This window comes from Anas acuta, chromosome 4 (assembly GCF_963932015.1).
Source record: "Anas acuta chromosome 4, bAnaAcu1.1, whole genome shotgun sequence".
Lineage (NCBI taxonomy): Eukaryota > Metazoa > Chordata > Aves > Anseriformes > Anatidae > Anas > Anas acuta.
Window position 1 is genome coordinate 56,586,831 of NC_088982.1, and position 23,355 is coordinate 56,610,185.

The following is a 23,355-nucleotide window of genomic DNA, read 5'->3' on the forward strand; positions in this document are numbered from 1 at the left end:
AATTTAGACTATCCATAGACAAACAACATTCCAATTTACATTACACACACAGGGTACTAACTTGGCAGGCATAACATGCTACGCTTTAATTCTGTTCTAGCTCAAGGGGCAGCACAAAGCCATGCAGGCTGTTGGGAGGCAAAGAACAGAGAGAATTTTTGAATGAATGCAAATGTAATTGTGTGAAAATAACAACTAACACTTTTACTTAAGTAGTAGTAGTAATATGTATTTCCAGTGCAAAGCTTTATGAAAGGAGTATCTTCCTCCCTTTAGAGGTGGGTGATGCACCATTTATATCTAAAAAATTTAAAATGGAAATGAAAAATATTAGCCCCCTATGGAAACCACATCCTGCTTAGGGAGACGTTGAATTACACACATTACAGCCTGGCTCAGGCTAGAAACACCAGGAGCAGCTGCTTGGAAGAGCACTTGATGTGAGCAGTGTTGACTGAGGATGCCCTATAGTCACGCTGTGGAGACTGACAGTTTGTACAGGTCTAGGAACTGTGTCTGTTCTGGAAGCGTGGATATCAAACACAGCTTGTGACACTTTCTTTCAACTGAGTGAACTGCAACCTGATCTTGAAGCCATGGGGTTTGTGTTAGTGTTCCATGCTTTCTCTTCCCCACGTTTGACTGTTCCAGTCCATCTTGCTTCAGTTTGCTCAAAAAAGGTGATGCAGTCTTCCATGGGAGGAGGGTGTGGTAAATAACCCACAGCCTGATGATATAAATTGAATGTTAAAATGCATTAAGTTTTTTTCTTCTTCCCAATACCTCCAGATGAAATTGAAGTAGTTAATTTCTTTTCATCATGTTTGTATGTTTACATGTAGAAAATATTGTGAATGTTTTCCACTTTATCTTCATAGTGTGTGTAGTGTAATCATAACAAAGTGCCTAGGGATGCAGGAAGGCAGGTAACAGAACTTTTATTCATACCTGTGAGACGGAAACGGGTTCTAAAGGGGCAAGAAAGTCTATTCTAAGCTCTGACTCTCTTCTCCCTCACTTACCTCTCGTCGCATATAAGAAAGATGGATAATTTTTGCTTAAAAATACAACAAAGATTTCGAATTAGATATTTCAGTTCCTGTTAAAACCCCTTCAATAGCTGAATTATCAAACAAGAAGAGAATATCCCACTGGGCAGATAGCCTGGTGTTTGGATCGGAATCTGAGTTTATTCTCTGCTCATCTTTCATCAGGTTTCAAACTGAGCTGAATGAGAAAGATAGTCCGAGATGCAAGAAAACTGAGGTTACAATATCTCTTGCAAACAATGAAAGTCAATGTCATGCTACCACAAATGACTTAACGCTTTGAACATATACTGTGACAAGAAGAAATTTGATAGGTCAATATTATCTTCTTTTTCTGCATATGCTTCAGCACTGTAAAATGCTTTTCTGATATTTAACTACTCTTGAAACAGATGATAGAAGATCTATGTGAGTAAGGATTTTCAAGTGTATGTTTTTGCTACAGAGAAAAGTTTGGCTGAGTTAGGGTAAGGGAAAATGAAGGTGGAGTCACCTGTGCTATGTCTGAACAGGGGACCCTGAAGCTCTCTATCTGAATGTATTCCTTTATAGTAACCCAGCTTATTTAAGGGAGCTTTTCCCCCATTTTCATTCCCCCATATACAGTGGTATTGGCTAGAATGGGACTGTTGCAAATTCTGGCTAATTGTGTTCAAGAGATACCATGAAATGTACCCCCCTATGGTAGCTCTTCATGTTTAGAATTTCTGTCTTTCAGCTATGCCTGAGTTCACTACACTATCCTGTTTCCTTGGTAAAAATAGTAGGGCCTAATCTCAAAAATGTTAAGAAGTGTGTAGTCAAGTCAATGGCCCCAGTGGTGCACTTGACCTTCATGCATGATTGATGTATCCTTGCCTATAATAGTTCTGTATAGTCCTGAACATGTAACTTAGGTGTGCAATTTGTGCTTTTGTAGTTTTGGAATTAAATTCATAAATGCACTAAATATTGACTGATACAGTTCTCTTAACATACCGTCTGCATGGATTCATGCAAAATTAAAATAGGGCTTAATCCCTTTTTCATGGTTCTTATTCCTTTCATGGTTATTACTCCTGGTTGGACTTTCTCTGAGATGGTGTTGGTCCAGTTATAAGAATGCTGATCTTCTTATGATTGAATCCTTTCTGTTCAGTGGTGAAGAAAGCACTGTCCTCTCGTACCTTGTTGCAAAGAAGGCCTTCCCTAGACTTTTTGAAGAATTAAACAAAGCTGCTAGGAGGAAAACTAACTCTGTTCTAACTGAAACCAGGACATACAGTTAGGAAGAGAAAGGTGAAGGGAAGGTTTCAAGTGAACTCAACACAGTAGTGACAAAATATCTTGAAAAGCACACGGACTAAAAGAATGAGAACTTAGCATCACAAAAGCCTGTATCACATGCAGTGATGTATAATTTTAACTCCTGCAAACTATAATTTTAATAAACTAGCAATACTTGGAAATCAGAAAAGAACAAGCTATATATAAAGAATCTCAATCTTTTGTATGTTGTAGCACTGGAAATACTATGCAGTACTGCTGAGATACAATACACTAACAGACTTATAAGTTTTGGCACACAAAAACCTGTTGGCTTTACTCAGACATAGCACAGAAGCACAACAGGAGGAAAACACAACATACTGATAGCGTTCAGACACTTGGGTGAACGTGAAGTACTGGAAGACCAGACACTGAGCTCCTGGTATATGGAAATGCTGTTACTGCACGCTGGGCAGCCAGTACCGTACCCTGTGTGAATAGCTGGGACCTCTGACAGGTGAGCTGCAGGATCTCTTAGTCATCACAGGGCTACGAGGAGGTTTACCCATAACAAATAGCTCTCTCTTTAAATTAGCCTAGAAAAACCACAAAAACTGTGTCAATTGAGAGTTTAGGAATGAAGCACCATGGGATCTTTGCTGCTTCATTCACACATGCAAACTGGACATGCTTTCCTCAGTAACAAAGGCACGTATGCTGCAGGTGCAAAGGAAGGTACTATTAGTAAATGGCATTTTCATTGTTGCATCTTTTTTCCAAGGGCTTGCTGCTCTGACACGTGCACTCAGGCATTACAGATAAAAGATTATTCAGGCACTAGGTATGCATTTGAAGTAAGACAAGCTACTGGAAGTGTACCTACTGAAGTGACTCAGTCAAGGCAGGAGAAATGCAGCAGCAATGTTATCTTGGAAATGCCAATGACAAATGTTATTGGTTGCTGTTAGACAACAGACCTTACATTTGCATGTAGAAACCGGCTATGCACTTGACAGAAAGTACTGCAAGGACAAGTCTGGAGTTTGTTACCATCACAGGAAATCAGCTAAATATTTGACAGAAACGTGTATATCCTACCATAGTTAATAAATAGCAGCACGCTGTCTTGGAGATTCTCAGGAGCAGGTTTTATATACTCCCAAGAGAGATTCCCTCCATTTATTTTCAGCTGGGTTAATGTGCCTTGCTCAAACAAGGACAAGGAATATCAGGGCCACCTAAAAAAAAATCTCAGTGCCTTTCTGCTTTCTTTATTCAAAGTGGCAGAAACAAAATGTGGTACTGTGTTTTACCCCTTCATAGAGGTCACCATTTGTCATGTCCAAGGCTCATGACAAATTCATCTGCTGGCAAGAATTCCTGTGTCTCTTCCCTGCTTCAGAAAATATAGCACAGCTTGTGAACCTTAAGACTTCTTGAAGTCTGATATATTTGAGTCTTCCGTTGTCATGCAGTCTATGATGTGGTAGGTTTTTCGACAAGGATGTATTTTTTGCCATGGATTTCATAGTCACTTTTCCTAGGACAGTTTCTGAAACATTTTACATGTATGTGCCCTTTTTCTCCTTGTCATAGGGACAGTCTCTGGAAGTAAGCACTGGAAACTGACTGTGGGGCTAAGCTGCACTGGGAATTGACCTTATCTGTCTAGCCATAGACTCTTTCCAGAACTCATTTTTCTGCCCCAGAGCAGCAATGCTGACAGGGAACGTAGCCTTGAAGAGGGAATAATCTTTGTTCAGGCCTTGGCTAATAGAGCTGGTGTTTGGACTGTTACCCTACGCAGTAGTGCTTTACTGTGAAACTTGGGACTGTTCTCCTAGGTTTTAGATTGAAATTGGAAACACTTTAAAGTATTACTTAGTTTCTGTGTACTTGGATATGATCCTGGTTCTTTCAATTAATTAAGAGTTACTGAAGTTCTGGTATGGAATTGAAATTGAGTTGACTGGTATCTCTTTGCACTATTTCATTGTATTATAATTGTTATAGTTTTATCTTGCTTTTCATCTGAAAAATGCCTATCTTGCTCTGCCATGTGCTATGTTATCAATGTTAGTAAGGGAGAAAATGCATTGGAAAAGATCAGACCCAGTGTTAGCGTTGCGGTTATTTAATATATGTGAAGATTTGCAACAATACATACTCGAGAGGTGCAATTACCTTTAACGTTGTAGCGTCTTTCTCCTGCCGATGTAAGAGTTTAGAGAGGAGAGGAGGTGAGAGGGAAGCAGTAGATGGGGATGTTGAGTGAGAAGCTGGTGCCTTGGCAGAGTGAAATGGTGGATTAGAAGGGAGGTGGGAAGGAGGATCAGACTCTCCTGATGTTCCCATAGAAAGCAGAGCTGGCTTAAACATTCAAGAAAAATGAGATGTAATTGTGCTGTACAACCAGCTGGTAAGGACATAAAATGCCCACTGAGTCATGTAACTACCGTGAATAGTCAGAAACGGGATGCTAACTTTATTATTAGTCTACCACTCTGGGAGAAAACTCTTCCCTCAGAAATTAAAACAGGTTGCTATTTGGGGCAGTGGATTTCACCTGTATTCTTGCAGTTTGCTTCTGTGTTGTTCAGGTCAAGTAAGGGCAAAGAATGTCTGCATATCCTTCTAATTAACTAGCTTTACATTTGTCTGAAAATTTGTTTTACCATTTTGTATGAGCTAGCCAAAACAACTACCTGAATGGACTCACTGTTGAAGTAATTGCTGGACAGAGAAAAATCTCTTCTAAATTTTTGCCTGGAAACCACACAAACTGCAGCAAAATCACGGCATTAAATGGCTAGCACACATTTAGGATAGTTCAGTGTTGTACTGTCCCAGAGAGGAACCAGGGCAGGCATTAGGGAGAAGGATTTGCTTAACTGCCAAACATAATCTGATCTGTTATTAGTCACATTCTCGTAACAGGGTCTACTATAAATATATCAGCTTGTGAAGTGACACATGCGAGGTCCAAACCTCTGAGTCTCTGCAGGAGACGTGTCCTTCCCTTAATACTGCTGCCAGCATTCCTGGGGTCCTGTACTCAGAAGGGGCAGCACATAATGGGATGGTGAGGAGTATGGCTCACCGGGTTTTTGTGTCGGAAACTTGATGGGAGCTAACAAGGACAGAAGGGGAAGGATCAGCAGAACTGAGACACCACAGAACTGACGATGGTGTCTACACCTGCTTCTGGGAAGGAACTTGTGCCCTGACAGGTTGTATTCAGCACAATAGAATAAAACTGTGCCTGTGCACAGTATAGTAAAAGCATAAACACAAGAGAAGGCAAAGAATACTTGTACTAAGATATGTGAACACAGAAGCCATGTTTTTTCTGAAATTAAGATACCTTGTTGATATTTGGTGAGGTGCATCCTTCACAACTTACTATGGAATCTCTTGTACTTGCTACTGGGAATGCTAAGGTGTCCTGCCTCAGATCCTCCTCTATATAGAGCTTTGTCAGTTCTGTTGTGTCTTGTGCTTCTCTGGAGAAATCCAGTTCTTGAGGCTTTGACTGAAACCCTAGGTCAACTGACAAATCTGCTGCACAGATCTCCTCTTCGTTTTCACCAGTTGCAACTAGCTCTGTGGAGACAGAGCCACCTTTACGTGGCAAAGGGATGTTACAGAGACCACCACCACCATGTTCACCTTCTCTGGTAGTATCCAACAAGTTTCTAGGTGCTTTGGTGACCGAAGAGCCCAGTATACCTTGCAAGTCTTTATCTTTTCTTGGTTTGGTAGTGTTGCTTGTATGCTTGTGTGTTATGTCATGAGAGGAACCGGCTGAAGATGAGGTGGAGGTAGATTGGAGAAAGGGCTGAGGAAGAGCTGTAGGAGAGCTGAGAGAGACCTCTGTGTATGGAATAAAATGGTCATCCTTAACTTGGTGAATTCTGTTACTTCGGGAGATTGCTATGGGTTGGGCTGTTGTTAATGCCAAAGAACTGAGTTCTTCTAAGTCACAAAGAAAACTGTCTGGAAATGGTGGAGGAGGTGAGATGCACAAGCTTGTAGGTGAAAAACCAACAGGTCTTGCAAATGAGTTGCTAGTGGCAGCCTGGAGAGTCTTTTGATCGTTGTGTGACCAAGAGGAAGAATAGTATCTAGGAGGTGGGGACAGTGCTTGGGAAGGCAACTTCAAAAATAAGAAAAACATGGGAATTTAAATAAATAAATAAGCACGACAGAGAGTTAGGATATGAGTAGACTGGAAAAGAAAAATGTCTGTGCTATCATCTGGATTACAGGGTATGGTTTCAGTGAGCACGGGTGTCTGAAATCATTAGTACATGAATCAGAACAGCAAAAAAGACATTTGAAAAATGAAACTGTATCAGGTTCTGGCCTGGGACTTAAATGTCAAACATCAAGACAGATCTGGATCATTACATTCAGGAAGGCAACCTGCATTTGATCTGCTAAAGTTATGTTATGTATGGCTTTCTGTTAGTGAGCCTGTCACAGCTTATTAAATCATACAATTAAAATTAATGCGATTTTCCCCAATGAGCACAGTATTGTCAGAAGTACACTTCAGGTGTCTCAAAGTATTTCTTTAAAGCTCTAACAACAGTGGTCATTTCTAATTATCCTAATATTAATATTTGTACTTCTCAGTGCATGCTTAAGAAACATCTTAAATACATTGCATACTTTTATTAAGGCATAAGCAGCTACAGAATGCAGTTTTCCTTAAAAGTAACCCTACTGGTTTAAAATAACATCAACATTTGTGAAAGGTACATTCAATCCTAACTGAATGTAGGCAGTCAACAAAGCTTTTAAAATAGTGACAGCACAGTATACAGCAGTATATTTTGAGTAGCATTACATAATATTGATTGAAGTATCCTTCTGGTAAAAGAAACGTCCTTTTGTAAGAATGAGACTGGTGAGTCATACGTACACAGCATCAGTAGATATCCATTGCTTCAGTAAATACTGAAAATGCATTTTTGTAACTATTAATCCTCAAAGTTAAAATTGAATTGAAAATATTTTGATCTCATTGTTTTAATTATGCAGAAAGATTAGATTATTTGGACTAATTTAGATTTTAAATATTACACTAGAAGATAATTTCAAACGGCCAAATTAACATCACAGAGAAGAAAGGTTAATTTACTTACCTTCTGCTGGAATTTTCTTGAGGCAAATGGCATTATTTTAAAATTAGGCAAACCTTTGCTATAGAATCTTCTGTACCAAAGTATACAGTCTACAGACTGATACAATGCAGTCTGCTAAAACATAGCTGGGCTGTTATGAACAGCATTCCAACTCTGTCCTTCATCTTTACTCTTGAAAAAGAGATTCCAGCCTGTGGTTTAGGGATCATACTATGGTCCAGGAGACATTGCCATTTTTTGCATCCTGTGGCTACAGGCTGCTCTAGAGCTAAAGTTATAGATGCTCTAGGCCAAGTTAAGGAGAGCAGAGCTTGCTCTTGATATATATTGATTATTTATTTTTATTGCCATTAGGCCAGAGACATTTAGAGCAATTGCTCTAGCAACAGGAGTGATAAAGTGAGTTACATGCTAAAGAAAAAACACAAAACAACAAACAACAAAGGAATAGGAAGAGTGGTCTCAGCACTTGTGGTAAACTCCAGAACTCCTTCAGGCCTGCTAAAGCCCTTCTAGGTAGTCAGGAACAAGACGGCTTCTCATATGGCATTGCCACATCTGAGTCCAGTTGTAAAAAATGTTTGTTTAAGAATGTCAATAGAGGCTTTTTTTTTTTTTTTTTTTTTTTTTTTTTCCTGGACTGATGCTAGAATCAGATGAATGCAAAAATGTCCTGGGCTATTAAGGTGGCTATTTCCCTTCTCCTGTTCTACAGAACTCATCTGTTACTTAACAGCAGTGGCAGGACAGTTTTGTAATCTGATGTGACTATCACCATTGAAAAAATACACAACGGGGAAAAAGTAGCCTAGTAACTCCTGCTGCAATGCTGGTAACAGTAGTATAAAAGATTTGAGTGCATCTCTACCTGTCTGCAAAGACTAGGTCAAATCTGGTCATTGTAAACTCCCTGTATCAAATACTTCTGGAAGACAGGACAAGCATGTAGCATACGTGATGCCCTGCACCTGCACACTCGAGATGCTTGACCATGGCAGCCTTAGAAAAGGAGCAGCCATCAATAGCTCTGGAGTTGTCACAGGCTGTACAAACTAAGGTGTTGCACTTCAGGTATGTCTACTAAGTTACTTTAATTATTTGTTTTCTATTCTCAATGGAGATAAATAATGTTATCTAATTAAAAATTCTAGACAATACTCAATATAAATCATCGGGAGCCTTCACGTTCCTCTTGATTTTACTCTTTCCTGTTCAAGGTTTGGGCATTTTATCAACTTACAGGAAAATATAAATAACTTATGAAGTTAAGAAATTACAGGGTAGTTTTAACATGCATGTACTTTTTACCTGAATGCAAATACTCTGAAGCATCACCTGTACTCAAGGGCATCACTGACAAGGTTATAGGGGTTACACAAAAAACAGCTTTAGCTGCAGGAAGCCTTAGAGACAAGCCTATTCCATAGAAGATGAGAGGAGAGAGGCATCTCCAAATACAGAGAGACAGCTCTGTAGTATGTAGCACTTAAGTTGCCTCATACTCTTGAATCACCTTCGGATTCCTGTAATGAGAAGGGGCCGTAGCTTATGAAGATCAGTCTGAGGATACAGATGCTACTTCAATTCAACTATATTGTTGGAATGGAAGAGAGAGGAGCTAGTTCTCCTTTGCAATACATTCTCAGGTAAAAAACTTTAAGAGAACTGTTCTAGCAACTACTATAAAGCAACTAATATTGCTTAGCCATAAGCAGTATTTTCAGAGGACACAGTTGTCTACAAATGACATCTTTTGGTATCTGTCCCCAAAGCTGTAAATAAATGTGTAACTTATCTCAAAGCTGAGGCATCTAAATAAGCAGCAGTATGCAAGTAAATGAAAGCAGAAAACGGGGCAAAACCAACTGAAACAAATAGAGGTTAATAGCAAGATACGAGAAAGGTTTATAAATTTCACACACAACTGATCTCCCACACCAAAGAGATGAACAAAACAGTAAAGAGGAAGATTTGGAAAGGAGTCCATCCTTAGTACTCAGAATCATCATAGATAATACATTAATGCTAATCACTGTTTGCATACAGAAACTTGCTCAGTTTCTATCACTGCAAAGAGGTTTTGTTCCTGGCACAGGAGTCTGTGAAATATCAAAAGTGAATGATAAACTGGAATACAGGGATCTTCTTTGTAATGTGATTTATGGTGGTTATAAACTAGGAAGGAAAAAGAACTCTGAAACTATGACAGGCATTTGGTGTGAAAAATTACAACTATAAAGGTCTAAATCCAAGCTCATTGACAACGTGATGACATGTGCATCACTCCTGGATGACGCAAGGCTGTCACTGTTGTCACACCCATCCAGAGAACTGCCATTGTACCAACAGCCTCCTTGTAGAGCCTCCATGGCAAGAGGAGGCAGGTTATGGTTCACAATTGTTAGCTGTTTGTTCTCCTTTACTTTGAAGGGCATAGAACTGAAGGCTCTTGGCAAGATGTGTCCCCTGTGCAAACTGCCCTCATTTGCTCTTTGCGTGCTTATGGGATTACAGACTTTTAGGATGATGGGTGTATCTTCACTTTGCATTGTGAAGAGTCTGCTAGACATTTCCTTGATGCTCAAATTTTGTCTGAGACTCCTGAATAGTTTTTTTTTTTTTTTTTTGACAGCTTGTTTTTTCTGCCCAGATTTTGACTAGCCCTACTCTCAATAATTTAATAGCTAAAGAAGAAGGCAAAATTCCTGGCAGAAATAAGATTGACATTTTGCCATAAAAATACTTCAATGACAAGCTAGTTATGCAATTCTACATATGTGGGAAAGAAAACAGATTGTACTGAATGCATAAATTATGTATTATCTTACCACGTTAACAAAAAATTTACAAGTCCTTCTAAACCCACTCTAGGGGTGATATCTAAGAAAAAAATCCTTACCTTAGATGAACTTAAATGGTGTATTCTGTCACTAGAATAGCTGTGGGGTATAGGAGGGTCGGGGTAGTCATCAACACTTTTTGAGGCATTCTTTTTGATGACTTCTACATAGGAAACAGGGAAGATGCCTTGTCTGTTGGTTCCTGGTATTTTACCTTCGTACCAATTTTGATCAACTCGCTTAAGAAGAATTACTTTGTCTCCCTGGAACACATTAGAAAAATGAGTTATCAGCAGATGAGTAGTAAATTGAATTTCTAATAGATGATATTATTTTAACAGATAGTATTATTTTCCCTGCAGTGATGTTTCCCATCAGTCTTTAAAACCTCCATTCTCACATTTCTTTTGCCATTTGTAATAGTCATATATGCCACTACCACTCCAGCAAAAGGAGGCTGGTCATGGACTGCAAATACTCCAAAGGGAATCTCATGTAGTCTCCTACTCTTGGTTGAGAGATTAACATTTAAATTTTTCTTCTTCAGAACATAACCTGTTTAAATGGTTGGCCAAAACTGCTAGCTAATATCCTAACAGTAACTAATGCAGTAATGACTAAATTAATTTAAACACCTGTTTTTCTCTAAAAGTAATAAAAGTTAAATAATGAAATTCATGCAAGTGCTTTGTTATCAAGTAAAATTGTAATACATGAAAAGTAAAAAGTTCAAAATGATTTTGTGGGAAAGATGAGAGAAGTGCTTTTCCCAGAAAATGTGCTTGACTAGCAGGTATCTGTGCAAAAAGACAGATGGGCAGTGGCTCACCTACTGGTTTTGGAGAGCCTAGGAATTTGAAAAGAAAGCTGGTAATTCTCATTTCAACTCTTCTCTGCAGAGAAACTTCATGAACTCCCTCTTTCATTTTATGTGATATACTTTTTACCACATGCATTTTTGTAATAAATCCTTCCACGTTAGTTTTTTGTTTCAGGGTTTCTGTAATTTTGCTTCTATAGTTATTTGTGGAGTTCCTTAGAATTATCTTTAGTGGGATGGAATTACAACTTTTTAAAAAGAAGCCCAAGCTTGGCTGTCAAGATTGTGACCAATACAAAAAGCATGAAAGTTAATTTAAATTAGAAATCAAACTACCTTCCACACCTCCTAGTTATCTAAGTTTTTATTCCTGCCTTTTGTTTGATTTTTTTTTGTTTGTTTTGGTTTTAGATCTCTTTGAGGTATTCCCATCTCAAATGACTGGAAAAACACCTTTAGTGATTCTGGATTATGTTGTAGTGGAGCATCAAAAACCTGTATCCTTATTCAGTGGTTTTTCTTTTGAAATAAGACTAACTTCCGTGAACTCTAACTCTCATAAAAAAGACACTAAATGAGGCAGAATTTTCCAGTGGGTAAAAAGTATTATATACTTATAAATAGATATATTTTACCGCCAATAATAAAGTTCTCTTCTGCAGTAATCATCTCAGTGTCTGACAAACCCCAGAAATTAAACACTTGTTTTGCTAATGTACAATAAGAGAGGCACCAGGATGTGCATAGGTGAAGTATGCAGAAGTAAAATACGTATAGGTAAAAAGCAGGCTATTATTAATATGAAATATTTTCAAGAACTGGTACATGCACAGAAATTTGAGCCTCTTTTCCCTAAATTTTTGTGTTTTCTGTATTTTAGATTTCTTCTGCATGAAAAACCTTACCATTGTAGTTATGACAGTAACAAATACATATTTAAAACAGTGAATGGATAATTGAAATAAAAACTAGAAAATGGGGTGACCAGTTAGATGTTGGCATATACTAATCTACCACATTATATTTTACAGACACAAAATATTTAAACTATTTGCAGGTAGCTGTGAAAGAATGCAAGCCAATGAGCATATATCAGTAGCTTTGTACTATTATATCATGTTGTGCATAGAAAAATTTATCATGAAAACACTGTAATTACATATACATTAATTCTGTGTAGCAGTAGATACCATAATGATATTTTGATAAAGATAGATCTCAACTGTACCTTTCTAAGTGATAACTCCACATTTGTGTCTGCACTGAAATTATATTTGGCAATAGCTTCTCCAATCTCTCCGATTTGTGCTGGGGGAGGTGGCCTGGCAGGCTGTGCTTTTTCTGGGGGAGAAAGTTTCTAGGAAAAAAAAAAGAACCAAACATTTTAATCATTTGCATGTAGTTTGTGGACCTATTATCCAAAATAATTAAAGGAATTAAAACAAAGAACAAACCTCAACATAAGAAATTGGGAATATTCCAACTCTTCCATGGTGTTCACCCTCATACCAGTTTTGATCAATTTTCCTGAGGATATAGACGGTATCTCCTTTCTTAAAAGACAGCTCTCTGTAACAGATTCATTTAAAGATGTTTACAGCTTTACATTTGAACTCTTCTACCTGCATAGCTTCTGCAGTCTTTACAGTTCAGTACTGAAACAGAATGTAGCAGATAAACATTTGGAGAAAAAAAAAGTCATAGCTGTGGTACACTTACCCGTTGATTATACCCTATAAAATGAAATGATTCACATTTATGAATCATCACCAGGTACTATCTGTAAGTTATATGGGCCTAACTTATACCGTGAATACAAGGCAGTATTATTAGTTATTAGCAGAATAGTTAGGATACAGTCTGCAGGCAAATATGATGTCGCTTGTATCCCCTGTTTAGATGCTGCTTTTATGACAGGTATCTGAGACATTCTTGTTCTTTATGAATCAGTAGGGTAAGCTACTGAATATATCCTGTCTCCGTTGTCTATTACTGCCTTTTTGCAGCAGTATAGCTTGGAGCGCTGCTGTTCCACAGAGATTTCTTTTATGAGCAAACTCTTCAGTAGCATGAACATAGGATTATGTTCTCGCCATTTCAGGTACTCGGGGTGTGTGATATGCTTAATGTTGGATACTGAAAAAGGAAAGCATTCAAATCATTATGAACATTTTCAGATCCTGAACTGGGTATTATTTGTTGTACTTTTTTTTTTTTCTTCTTTCCTCCAAAGAGTTTACCTGCTGTTCTGATAATTCAAATTGTAGTTTTACAGCTATTGCAATTCTAGTGATAACGTTGTACCATATCAAAAGGTTTTTTCAACAGCCTGAATCATCAAAGCAACAGCACTAATGGCATACATTCACTCTCCTCTGACTCCCTCATACCCTGGAACAGCATTCCCTGATTTTGTTTTTCTTACGGATCACTGTAGTTTGTTTTGGTAGGGGACATTTCACATCCTGCAGCAAGACTGGGTATGTTAAGACAGACATATTGGAAGATGCTGAGCACTATACAGAATTTTGATAAGAGTACTCTATCTACAACAGCACTTTTAGTCTGGTATCCTGGTGTTGCCTAAATATGATTCACAGCAAAGAGCATTCAGCGCGTGACCCTCAGGACTCAGGCTATAGGAAGTATTTGTACAAAGTACAAGTACATTGTACAAATACATTGTATTTGTATTCAAGCAAATACAATGGAAAAATATAATAATTAAAAGACATTTTAATTTCAAAATAACTTCTCACACAGCTTGCTAATGCATAGGCTACTGTGACAGAAAGCAGGGACTTCTGCTTCCACGGTGTTTTGCTGTTGAAACTGGCTATAAGAGCAGTTAGCTGCATCAAGTGCTAGAGGGACTTTTCTTGACTTATGAATACTTAAACGAACAAAAGTCTAGTACTTACTTAGAAGTCTGAGCTTTAAAGTCATATACAGCTCTAGCTGGCAGTTTCTGAAAAGTAGGCAAAATGATTAATACATTCAGGTAGTACTCCTGTAAGGTAAACTTTTTAACCTTTAAAAAGGTGGCCAAGATCAACCAACCAACAAGCATAGGCAATTAAATATACAGCTTCCTTTTCTGAGACAATTAGGTGTTTGGGACAGTGTTTTAAAAACAGAATTAGCATCTACACAGAGCACTGTCTTTACTTTAATAAAAAAAAAAAAAAAAGTTTTTAAAGGGATCCTGTCAAATCCCATTTTTTGATACTAATACAGTTCTCCATTACAAATCTGCTTCAAATATGATAGCCTAAGTTTAAAGCACTTTATTGTTCTCTGCTGTTAAAAACAGTCTTTCAGATGAGAGGTGATATCCTTTTCATCAAGTGTAGCTAAGCCCTATCCTGTTTTACTCTTTCATAATTGCGCTTTTTTTCTCACTTCTGCTGCTGGTGCTATAACTACTAAGCAAGGAATGAAGAGAAAAATATTAAAAGAACAGTGGAGCTGATTAAATACAAAATGTACAAATTCAACTGAAAATAGAGGTCAATCTTTCATCTTTTTAAATCACAGCAATCTTAAGAAAAGCTTGTAGTGCAAGTACTTTACATATTTGCATATTAAAACCCAGAATTCTTTAAAAGGAACGCACAAAACACTCCCCAAGCTGGTTTTAACCATTATTATATAACAAGAAGTCATCTTTGAAATCAGACTCTGAATTGCAGCCATATTGCTGCTTGTTCTCAGCAGCTAAATTACAAAAACAGTTAAGATTCAGCACTCTCAAGTTGCCGTTATTTTGTGCAATATTTATTTGTAGCAAAATCAATGGGAAATGTTAACAATATGTACTTCCTTTGTGATTGAATAAAATCCCTGAAGCTTGCTTGGAGAATGTTTCAAGTTCTAGAATTTGAAATACTCTTAAGAAACTGAATAATATACTTCATTTAAGCGTACTCTTTTAAGTAATACCTTGTTTTACTTTCTTTAGATGTATACCAGCTTCAATTTCATTTTCCAAAGCATTAATATAAGCAATCAGTATACAATCACCAAAACTGTTATAGGAATTAGGGATCACTCTTATGATAAGTGGTTTTGCATAATACACCAACAGCAGTGTTTTTTCTTTTGTTTTTTTAAACAAAAATAAGGGTGAAATACCTTATTCTATGTGCTAGTCTTGAAACTATTGAGATACTTTCTTGTGTAACCGATTTTCTAAAGAGCCTTTCCCAATCATACCAATGACTTTGACAGAGCTTACCAATGACTAGTAAACTGATGTCCACATCCATTCAAACATAAGTAGAAAATGCAGTTTATCTTAGAGTAAAAGAATATTAAACTTTTTAAGTACCAATCTCCTTAATGAAAAGTTGGATGCTGTCCTATCTGATAATACGATGTTAAGAAACTGTTCCTTTGGTCTGTATCATTATAATATCATAACCAACGCAAATTTTGTCTCAGAAATGTTACTGATTTTCTGTATTGACATTGCTACATTATTTATTATTGTTTTGCTACCTCTTTGTCTGTAGTTCCTCTTCTTTCCCTTGGAGTACATCGTCCCACATCAGTGAAAGCAGAAGAATAGTTTCCAGGAGATTCCTGGTCTACTGAAAACAGAACATCATTATGTGACACTACGGTAAAATAAACAAAACCATGGTGCTGCTTGGTTTAATTTAAGGGGATGAAGACATACCCAATCTATTATTTCACCCTTAATAGAAGGAATGTGATGGTTTAAGTGGACCTTTAAAGAAACAAAAATACTGACTCTGAAGCAAAGGCTTTCCTCTGATCCACGGCAGAAGAATGTATTACAGATGATTGGATGAACAAAATTAAGCCTTACTGTATGAAAGAATACACTCCTACTGGACCAAATGGAAGACATGACAGCAGTTGTGAAAAGCTTTCTCTGAATGCCAACAATATAAACATGTAATTACATGCACAAAATGTGACTAAAGCATGCCTCAATGAGATAATAAATGAAAACAAATTTTCCTCACTAAGTGATCTAAGATGCATTTCTACTTTACCAGGGGCACTATTTAGGCCTTGTCAAGACAACTTGTTAGTTATTTCGTAAAAACAACTCTATTTTAAGTGATCATTACTTACCAATCTATGTGGCAGATTTTCTGTAAAGCACAGTTTGCCAATGCTTATTACAGGATGGTGTGTTATAAAATTGTAAATATCTCTTTTCAAATTTTAATAAAAAGTAAAATAAAAATCTTGTACTCTCTATAGCTCTGCAAGTTGCCAATGTGAATGAAAATAAACTGGAATTATTTCAGACCAGAGGATGAACTGAACTGCTTCTTGGCTTCTGAGATTTACTAGCAATTGTAGTCTCCTAATGCCTTCTGGAGGAGGTGTCTGACTGATACTTGCCTGCCTTTGACTTAATTCACACGATCTATTTTTACCAAGCCTACACATTTTTAAGTCAGTACAAGTGTAAAACAAGAATTGAGAGTATCTAATAAATTATGCTGCAGTCCTCTGGAATAGAGATCTAAATGATCTCCCCTGAGCTGTTGGCTAAACCATTAAGGCTTTAGGCTATGGCTAAATACAGTGGGGGCAAAAATTAGGTAACCGTATTACTAATATTTTGGTTGCAAGCACGTCATCACCAGCAATTATATCTATAAATGTTTAAAAACATTTTAAGCTCAAGGAATTTTTTTAAGAGAAGCAGAGCAATGAACAACTTAAAGTAGCTTAAAAGCAGGTCTGTGAAAGACAGACTTTTAAAAAAAGTTATACTCAGTCTGAAGTTTCATTTGAGATTTGATTATTGAGAATTTCCCTTCTAAGATGATAAGGTACTTCTCAAAACTTCCCAGATACATTAACGTTCTATGAGAAGAACTAGTTTTGCTGCCACAGAAATTGGAAATTGTATTGTTTGAACAGTGGAAATGGAAACTTCCTAAAATAACCTTTGGGTCTATTCACAAAAAGCAGTACGAAGCATTGGAATGAGTGCATTTTCAAGAAAAAGCAGAATCAACATTCTATGATACTTGTGGAATTAACAGCATTTTTACCACTTACGCATAAAAGAATTATACTGTACAACATGCTTTTGATGCAGATATTTTTTTTTAAATAATAAAGGCATATTGTTTTTCTGTTTCACAAGCATCTTATGATGCATCTACTCACTTTTTTTCCATTTTTTTTCTGTGGAAAAACAAACAAACAAAAAAAAACAACCTTGCTTAAGTTAATAACACCAAGTGGTGTTTTATAGCAGTAATAATCTAGTAGTTAAAATACGATGCTAATCCAGTTGTCCAGATTACTGCATTTTGTGAATAGACAAATTATCTATCTTCATCACATAGGTACGGATGACAACCTTCCTTAATTAAGAATTTTTTAGGATGATTGCTTATAGACTACACGAATAAAAACGGAATGAGAGAAGGTAGGAAATACAGGGAGTAAATCATAAGGATAGAGGAAGAAAGTTAATCCACCTTGGAAACACAGTGCACTATCATTGTCTTGGAGGTTGTTGTTAGCTGTGTCCATGTCTTGAAAAGAGGCACTAAGAGGTAATCTTCCACAATCGTTCTGGTACAGTGGGCAATGAGCAGCACCATCTTGAGGCAGTGGATGAAAAGGCTGGTGCATGGGACGCTTTTTCAGAGCTGTCAGAGACGAATTCCTTTCTGGAATGTCTGGAAGCAGCTCAGTAATAAGTCTGTGTAATATACTATTGTCAGGCAAGCTTCCCCTCCTTTTTTCAGCTTTAATTTGGTCACAGATGTCTTTAAGTGCAGAATCTAGTGCTTCAAATACAGATGATTTGCATTTTTTCTTTTCAGTTTGTTTTTTAGGGGCTGCACTTTTTTTCCTCCGGAAAGGCACTGGACTGACTAGGAATGCTATCTTGGAGAGACCAGATTCTGCTTCCTGTCTCCTTGGATCCTCTGTGGTTTCTTGTTTAGCCCTTTCATGTTTCAGCATAGTGGTAAAGCGGGTGTAGGATGCTGGGCATCTGCCTTTGCAGGAGCTGATGAGATGCCGGTGGTGGTGGTGGTGGTGGTGGTGGTGATGGCCTGATCCATAAAAGCTTTCAGACGATGTGAATGAGAAGTGATCAAAGTCACTTTCACTACAAAAGGAGGAACCTTCTATCTGGATAAAGTCACTGAGGTCAGAAACCACTCCATCTTGATCGCTGTCTGAAAAGTCCATATGTGACCGTTGCGGCTCATCGCTGGTCACTTCAATATGAATTGGCACCAGGGTTTTAGACTTGTAGCTCCGTTGTACCTGAGAGGGATGTCTGCCTTGATTTTCTTCCTCCAGCAGAGACTCGATAGAAAATCGCCGCTTTGTACATAAACCATTTTTAGGAGGCTGTAGTGTAATGCTTGACAACATTTCATCACCTAGATTTGGCATTGATTTCGACTTCTGAATTAGTTTTTCAAACTCTGATATTCTGGTTGGCACCATGTCTCTGGGCACCTCTTCAGTAGAAGACTCTCTCCAGCCTTGAAGAATACCTTTATGCTGTTCTTTTTCATACTGCAGTATTCTGGACTTCACAGAACAAATCACCTCAGAATTCATTAAGTCCTTGCGATTGATGCGGTGCATCTTTTTGTACATTTTTAGGAAACCTGGGGCATCGTGTGCAGATCTGTGACGAACTCTTGCCCTACCACCACCACGGCCCTCGGGAACATATGGGGAGGCCCAGTTCATTGAGCAAACATCTTTGGAGTCCTCCTCACATAAAAGAGAGCCCATGCTTTCGGACTTGGCCTGCGCATCAGGAAAGCTATCGCGATCATCTGTTAAAAGATCATCGCAGCTACGAGATTTTCTCTTTGGAGAAGTATTTTCTTCTGTGCTGCTCCACACTTCTGCATTTTGACGAGTCATTTGCCAGCCATTCTTATAGCTGATTGCCCTTCTCGAATCATTTGGAACAGCTAAATGTTGTCTGTAAGTGCTACAGTAATCTAATTCATTTGAGGTGTTGTGGTTGTGCACTGAATAACTGAGGAGGGATGGATAAACTTTGCTAATATCCCCACCTTTGTAATCCATAGAGCAGCATGGTAAAAGAGAGACATTGCCAGAAATTAAAAGATTCAGAAAGTTGAAATTAGTATCAGTTTTAGACAGACTAGAAAAGAGACAGCAATTAACGCATCTACACTATTAGCTTAGGTCAGTACATAGGTTACTACAAATTAGGTCAGCAGAGCTAATAATTAAGCCCACCCCCAAACAATACCAAAACAAAACAAGGTAAGAAACCAAGCATCAACACTGATTTTGAAGCAGGTCAAAAAACAATCAACTAATAAAAGCTGAAAAGGATTTAAAGATGAAGCCAATCCACAAATCTAGACCTCAGTACACCTTAACTGAGATAAACTGAATTTGGAGGGAGACTGAAGTTTTGCATCTCTGCAAAGACCATTATTTATTGTATTTGAACAGAATTCTGTTCCATGGAATTTAACTAAGAAATACAGGTATACACTAACTGCAGTAAATGTCAGAAATGGACAAAAATAAATTAATACAACTTTCCTTGATAAGAAGTTTACATCAAATAGAATGATGAGCATTAGGAAGTTATTCCCTTATATGTTCTCAAATATATTTCAAATACTTTGACATCTGTGTGTTCTGAAAGCTGCTCAGAATTAGAAGTCACTATGAGTAAAACTTGGAACCCTGGTCTCTTATATTTGAGCTGAATTTTCTCAGTGATGTTAAGTGGCAGTATTCACCTTCAGGACATGCTTCAAGCAATTCAGTCTGCTTTCTATAAGAACAGTATGAATCTGGATCAGAAACTGAAACACTCAAGTTCAAAATCCATGCTGATCAACCCCCTCATAATGTGCTGCTTCTTTAACAAAATGGTTAATTCCAAGAAAAATTAACATTCTGCTCAGTTTCATAATGTTGTGAGAGAATGGAGTGACATGTTTTGGTCACCTTCCAAAAATTAAGTAGCTGTGGTAGATGTTCTTAGGGGAAGGATTTCTCAAACACTGGAAGTGTTTAAGTCATGGTGAGTGCTCCTTATTAGTGGTGTAGTAAAAGGTAAATGCAGGTAAGTGGGGTTTGCCACCTTTACACTGCCTGACCTGGTATACCAAATGGATGAGTTTACCCACTTTTAAAATTACTACCATAACACTGGGTTTAAAATACAGTTGCTTTTCTATCGTTTCACTCATTATTCCTCACTGTTTGTTTAAATTTGTCTGTTGCAGCCTAAACGCTATGTTCTTTTCAGTAGTAATTATCGTTTACGAAGGTTTATGCATTCCCTAATACAACTGCGGCTGACTGGAAAACATAGCTAAGAAAGTACAGCAAATAAATGACTAATGATAACTGGAAAAGAAGGACAGGTCTTGTAATAGATCATAGAATCATAGAATATCCTGAGTTGGAAGGGACCCTTAAGGATCATCAAGCTCAACTCTTGACACCGCACAGGTCTACCCAAAAGTTCAGACCATGTGACTAAGTGCACAGTCCAATCTCTTCTTAAATTCAGTCAGGCTCGATATTATTCTATATATTAGTTACAGCATATATTTTACTGGAAAGCTTTTGTCTTGCTGCAGGAAACACCTAAAACCTCAAACCAACCAAACAAAACCCCAATCAAATCAAACCCTATAATTCAAGCATCTTTTCTGGAGAGACATGGAGAACAGCAATGGAATTACAAGTTATTAAAAAAAAAAAAAAAGAAACTAATTAGATTGTATATTCTGTACTAAATACTTCAAGAATTTATGAAATTAAAAATCAGATTATGGATACTTGCTTGATTAAATTAGGTCCTGATAACTGACAATGTCCAATACATCTGCTATAGATTTGGAAGTTCTAGTATTATGGCAGCACATCTTTATCCTTAAATACTATTTGTCTTGATTTACTTTCTCTCTATACTGAAAACAGTTTTAAAATTTCATTAATCTAATAAGAGAATAGTGTAGTTCATAAAATTTTATGGATTTACATATTATGGCACAAATCATATTCTGTTTTTAATCTATTTTCATTTTCCTAGAATGGGCACAGTTGAAACTAGAAAACCCTTGTTACAAATCCATCGTTTGATCAGCTTAGAATGACACGTGTAAGAATAAACAAGTTAGACTTTGATGAAAGGCCCAAAGCTGTTGCTTCCTACAGTAAATCTCCCAGCAAAATGCACCCAGCAACAGTGGACAGGTACATTTAATACCAAGGTATTGCACAACACATCATCAGTAGTTTTCTCTTAATGAATACGTTCTCCTCTTACCTTTTGCTCTTGACGGAGAAGAAGGAGAGGAGCTAGTTAAAGGCTTTCTAAGGGTGGTATATGGGCCTTGCATATCCGTACGGCCCACATTAGGCCTGTTTGCGTTCTGGTCACTGTGCGCCCTCTGATGACTTACAGCAGGTTCTGACTTCCTTCTTTTCCTGTAGTCACTCGCAGTACTTGCAGAACTACAGAAATAAACAGTATTAGTAGCAGTCTAATCTCTGAGATCACAATTCAAAAATTAAAAGGCAAGCTTGTAATTACATTATTTGTTTTTATATTAAACAATATCAGTAGAAATACATCAGAAACATGTACAGGGGAGAAGCACTGGTCTCAGATCTCTTGCAGTATGCTTCACAGAGAAAAGCTGAATTTCTTCTTCACCTGATTGTTTTAAGTTTTGTAGAAAATTGTTGTATTGTTTTCATAGTGAAGGCTTTGAAAAAAACCTTGGTATGTTTATTTCTAAGCCTTCACTATGAAAACAATTTTTAGAGGTGTTTTTTTTTTTTGAAAGACTGTAAAAATATCAGCAACAAATGAAATGTTTTTTAAAGTGTTTCCATATTTGTCTTAATAAGGTGGCAATAACATTTTATTTAAAAATTAAATGAAATTGTGTTTTTACATTAAAGGCCATTTATTGATTGAAAAGCTTTTTTTTTTTTTTTTTTTTTTTTTGTATTTGCCTTTTCCCAGTTTACCATGGGCTGGCACTCTCCCATCCTCCTGGTACTTTAACCTGCTAGGAGAAGCCCATCACTCAGCACTGGCTTTACCTAGGCAGTGTGAAGAATCTTGTCTTTTGCTGGCAACATAGCTGGTGTGAGGTATGATGTAGGCAGGAAAGGGTAGTCACAATGTAAATTAAGATCACAATCACTAAAGGAAACCCTTGTGACAGGTTAGAAGAAGATCTGGCTATTGAGATATCTGTACCAAACTGGGATTTAAACAGATAAAACAGTCTAGTTTTCCAGGATGCTCAATAAGTTATTATAGGAGTTGCTTTTATGAGTGGGTAATAGCAGTGTAAGAAGGCATGGTAAAAAGTAAAATGCAGCTATAGATCAGAATTTGAACGGTAATCTGCCTGCTGTACTAGAGTAGCAATTCAGCGTAAAGATGAGACGAAGAGACCGAGAACAGCTGAGGTAGCGTGCTTGGGGGAACAGCACTGGAAGTGCTGCAGGCAGTAAGGTTAAATGATAGGTTGTTGAAGTTCAGTAGAAGCTCGAGTGAAGAGAGCTCAGGGATGTCACTGGAAAGACCCCAAATATAGTATGGTTTATACTGAATGCAAAGAGTAAGTTCTTGAAAACCAAAAGTAATATTTGTACTTCAGTATCAAAATACGAACATCCTCTCCGTGTTAGGAGCCCACAAGCTGAATGCTGAAATCTGGCTCTTCAATATCTGGCTTCAGGTCACAAAGAAAACCCCAGGCTGTATAGTCTGTGACAACTGAAATCACATAAAAAGAAATATCTTACCTAGAGGGCCTGTCCAGGCCTCTGTCTGTTGAAGAGTGATGATACAAGGAAGTCTGTGAAAACAGATATAGGAATCTGTTATATGTCTGTATTTGAAAAAAGGATGACAATTCCTGCTTATGATGTTTATTATGTTTGTTACTCTGTGACATCTTATAAAAACATAGCATGATGATTAACATCCTGTGGGCTCCAGCACACAATTTTCAATATTTCAAATTCAATATTTCAACTTTCAATATTTTCAACTTCAATATTTCATGAAGAGAGTTAGGCAGCTTGTAAAAGCATCACTATGTTTTGTTTCATATTCTGTTACAGTAATATTTTTCTTTTAAAGCACAACTAGTGATCTAAATTCGTTTTTCTCTGTACCATTTTTGAAATACATATACAACAGCTTAAATGAAATTTTGCTGTGAAAACATGAAAATCTGAAAATT

At 37.3% G+C, this 23,355-nt stretch overlaps 2 protein-coding genes across 55 annotated transcripts in view; one reads left to right on the forward strand and one right to left on the reverse strand.

The window, feature by feature from the left end:
- The window catches only part of CFAP96 (cilia and flagella associated protein 96), a 90,769-nt gene extending 74,359 nt beyond the window's left edge, over nt 1-16,410 (forward strand). For 2 of the 5 annotated variants that reach the window (XM_068681424.1, XM_068681425.1), the window contains exon 9: nt 15,622-16,410. The gene's annotated coding sequence lies outside the window, so the exon portion shown is untranslated. Of the gene's footprint in view, nt 1-11,518; nt 13,209-13,544; nt 13,588-15,456; nt 15,506-15,621 lie in introns of all 5 variants that reach the window. The other 3 variants (XR_011096300.1, XR_011096301.1, XR_011096299.1) reach the window with 3 other exon arrangements.
- The window catches only part of SORBS2 (sorbin and SH3 domain containing 2), a 155,567-nt gene that overhangs the window by 6,586 nt on the left and 125,626 nt on the right, over nt 1-23,355 (reverse strand). For 25 of the 50 annotated variants that reach the window (XM_068681381.1, XM_068681363.1, XM_068681366.1 and 22 more), the window contains 11 exons: nt 22,913-22,965; nt 21,414-21,601; nt 17,587-19,161; nt 15,608-15,696; nt 14,029-14,075; nt 12,562-12,676; nt 12,336-12,464; nt 10,347-10,550; nt 5,662-6,453; nt 4,482-4,667; nt 2,786-2,893 (listed from right to left, as the gene is read on the reverse strand). In XM_068681381.1, coding sequence (XP_068537482.1) covers nt 2,786-2,893; nt 4,482-4,667; nt 5,662-6,453; nt 10,347-10,550; nt 12,336-12,464; nt 12,562-12,676; nt 14,029-14,075; nt 15,608-15,696; nt 17,587-19,161; nt 21,414-21,601; nt 22,913-22,965 — 3,486 coding nt within the window. Of the gene's footprint in view, nt 1-2,785; nt 2,894-4,481; nt 4,668-5,661; nt 6,454-6,578; nt 8,971-10,346; nt 10,551-12,335; nt 12,465-12,561; nt 12,677-14,028; nt 14,076-15,607; nt 15,700-17,586; nt 19,162-21,413; nt 21,602-22,912; nt 22,966-23,355 lie in introns of those variants that run through there. The other 25 variants (XM_068681390.1, XM_068681389.1, XM_068681388.1 and 22 more) reach the window with 8 other exon arrangements.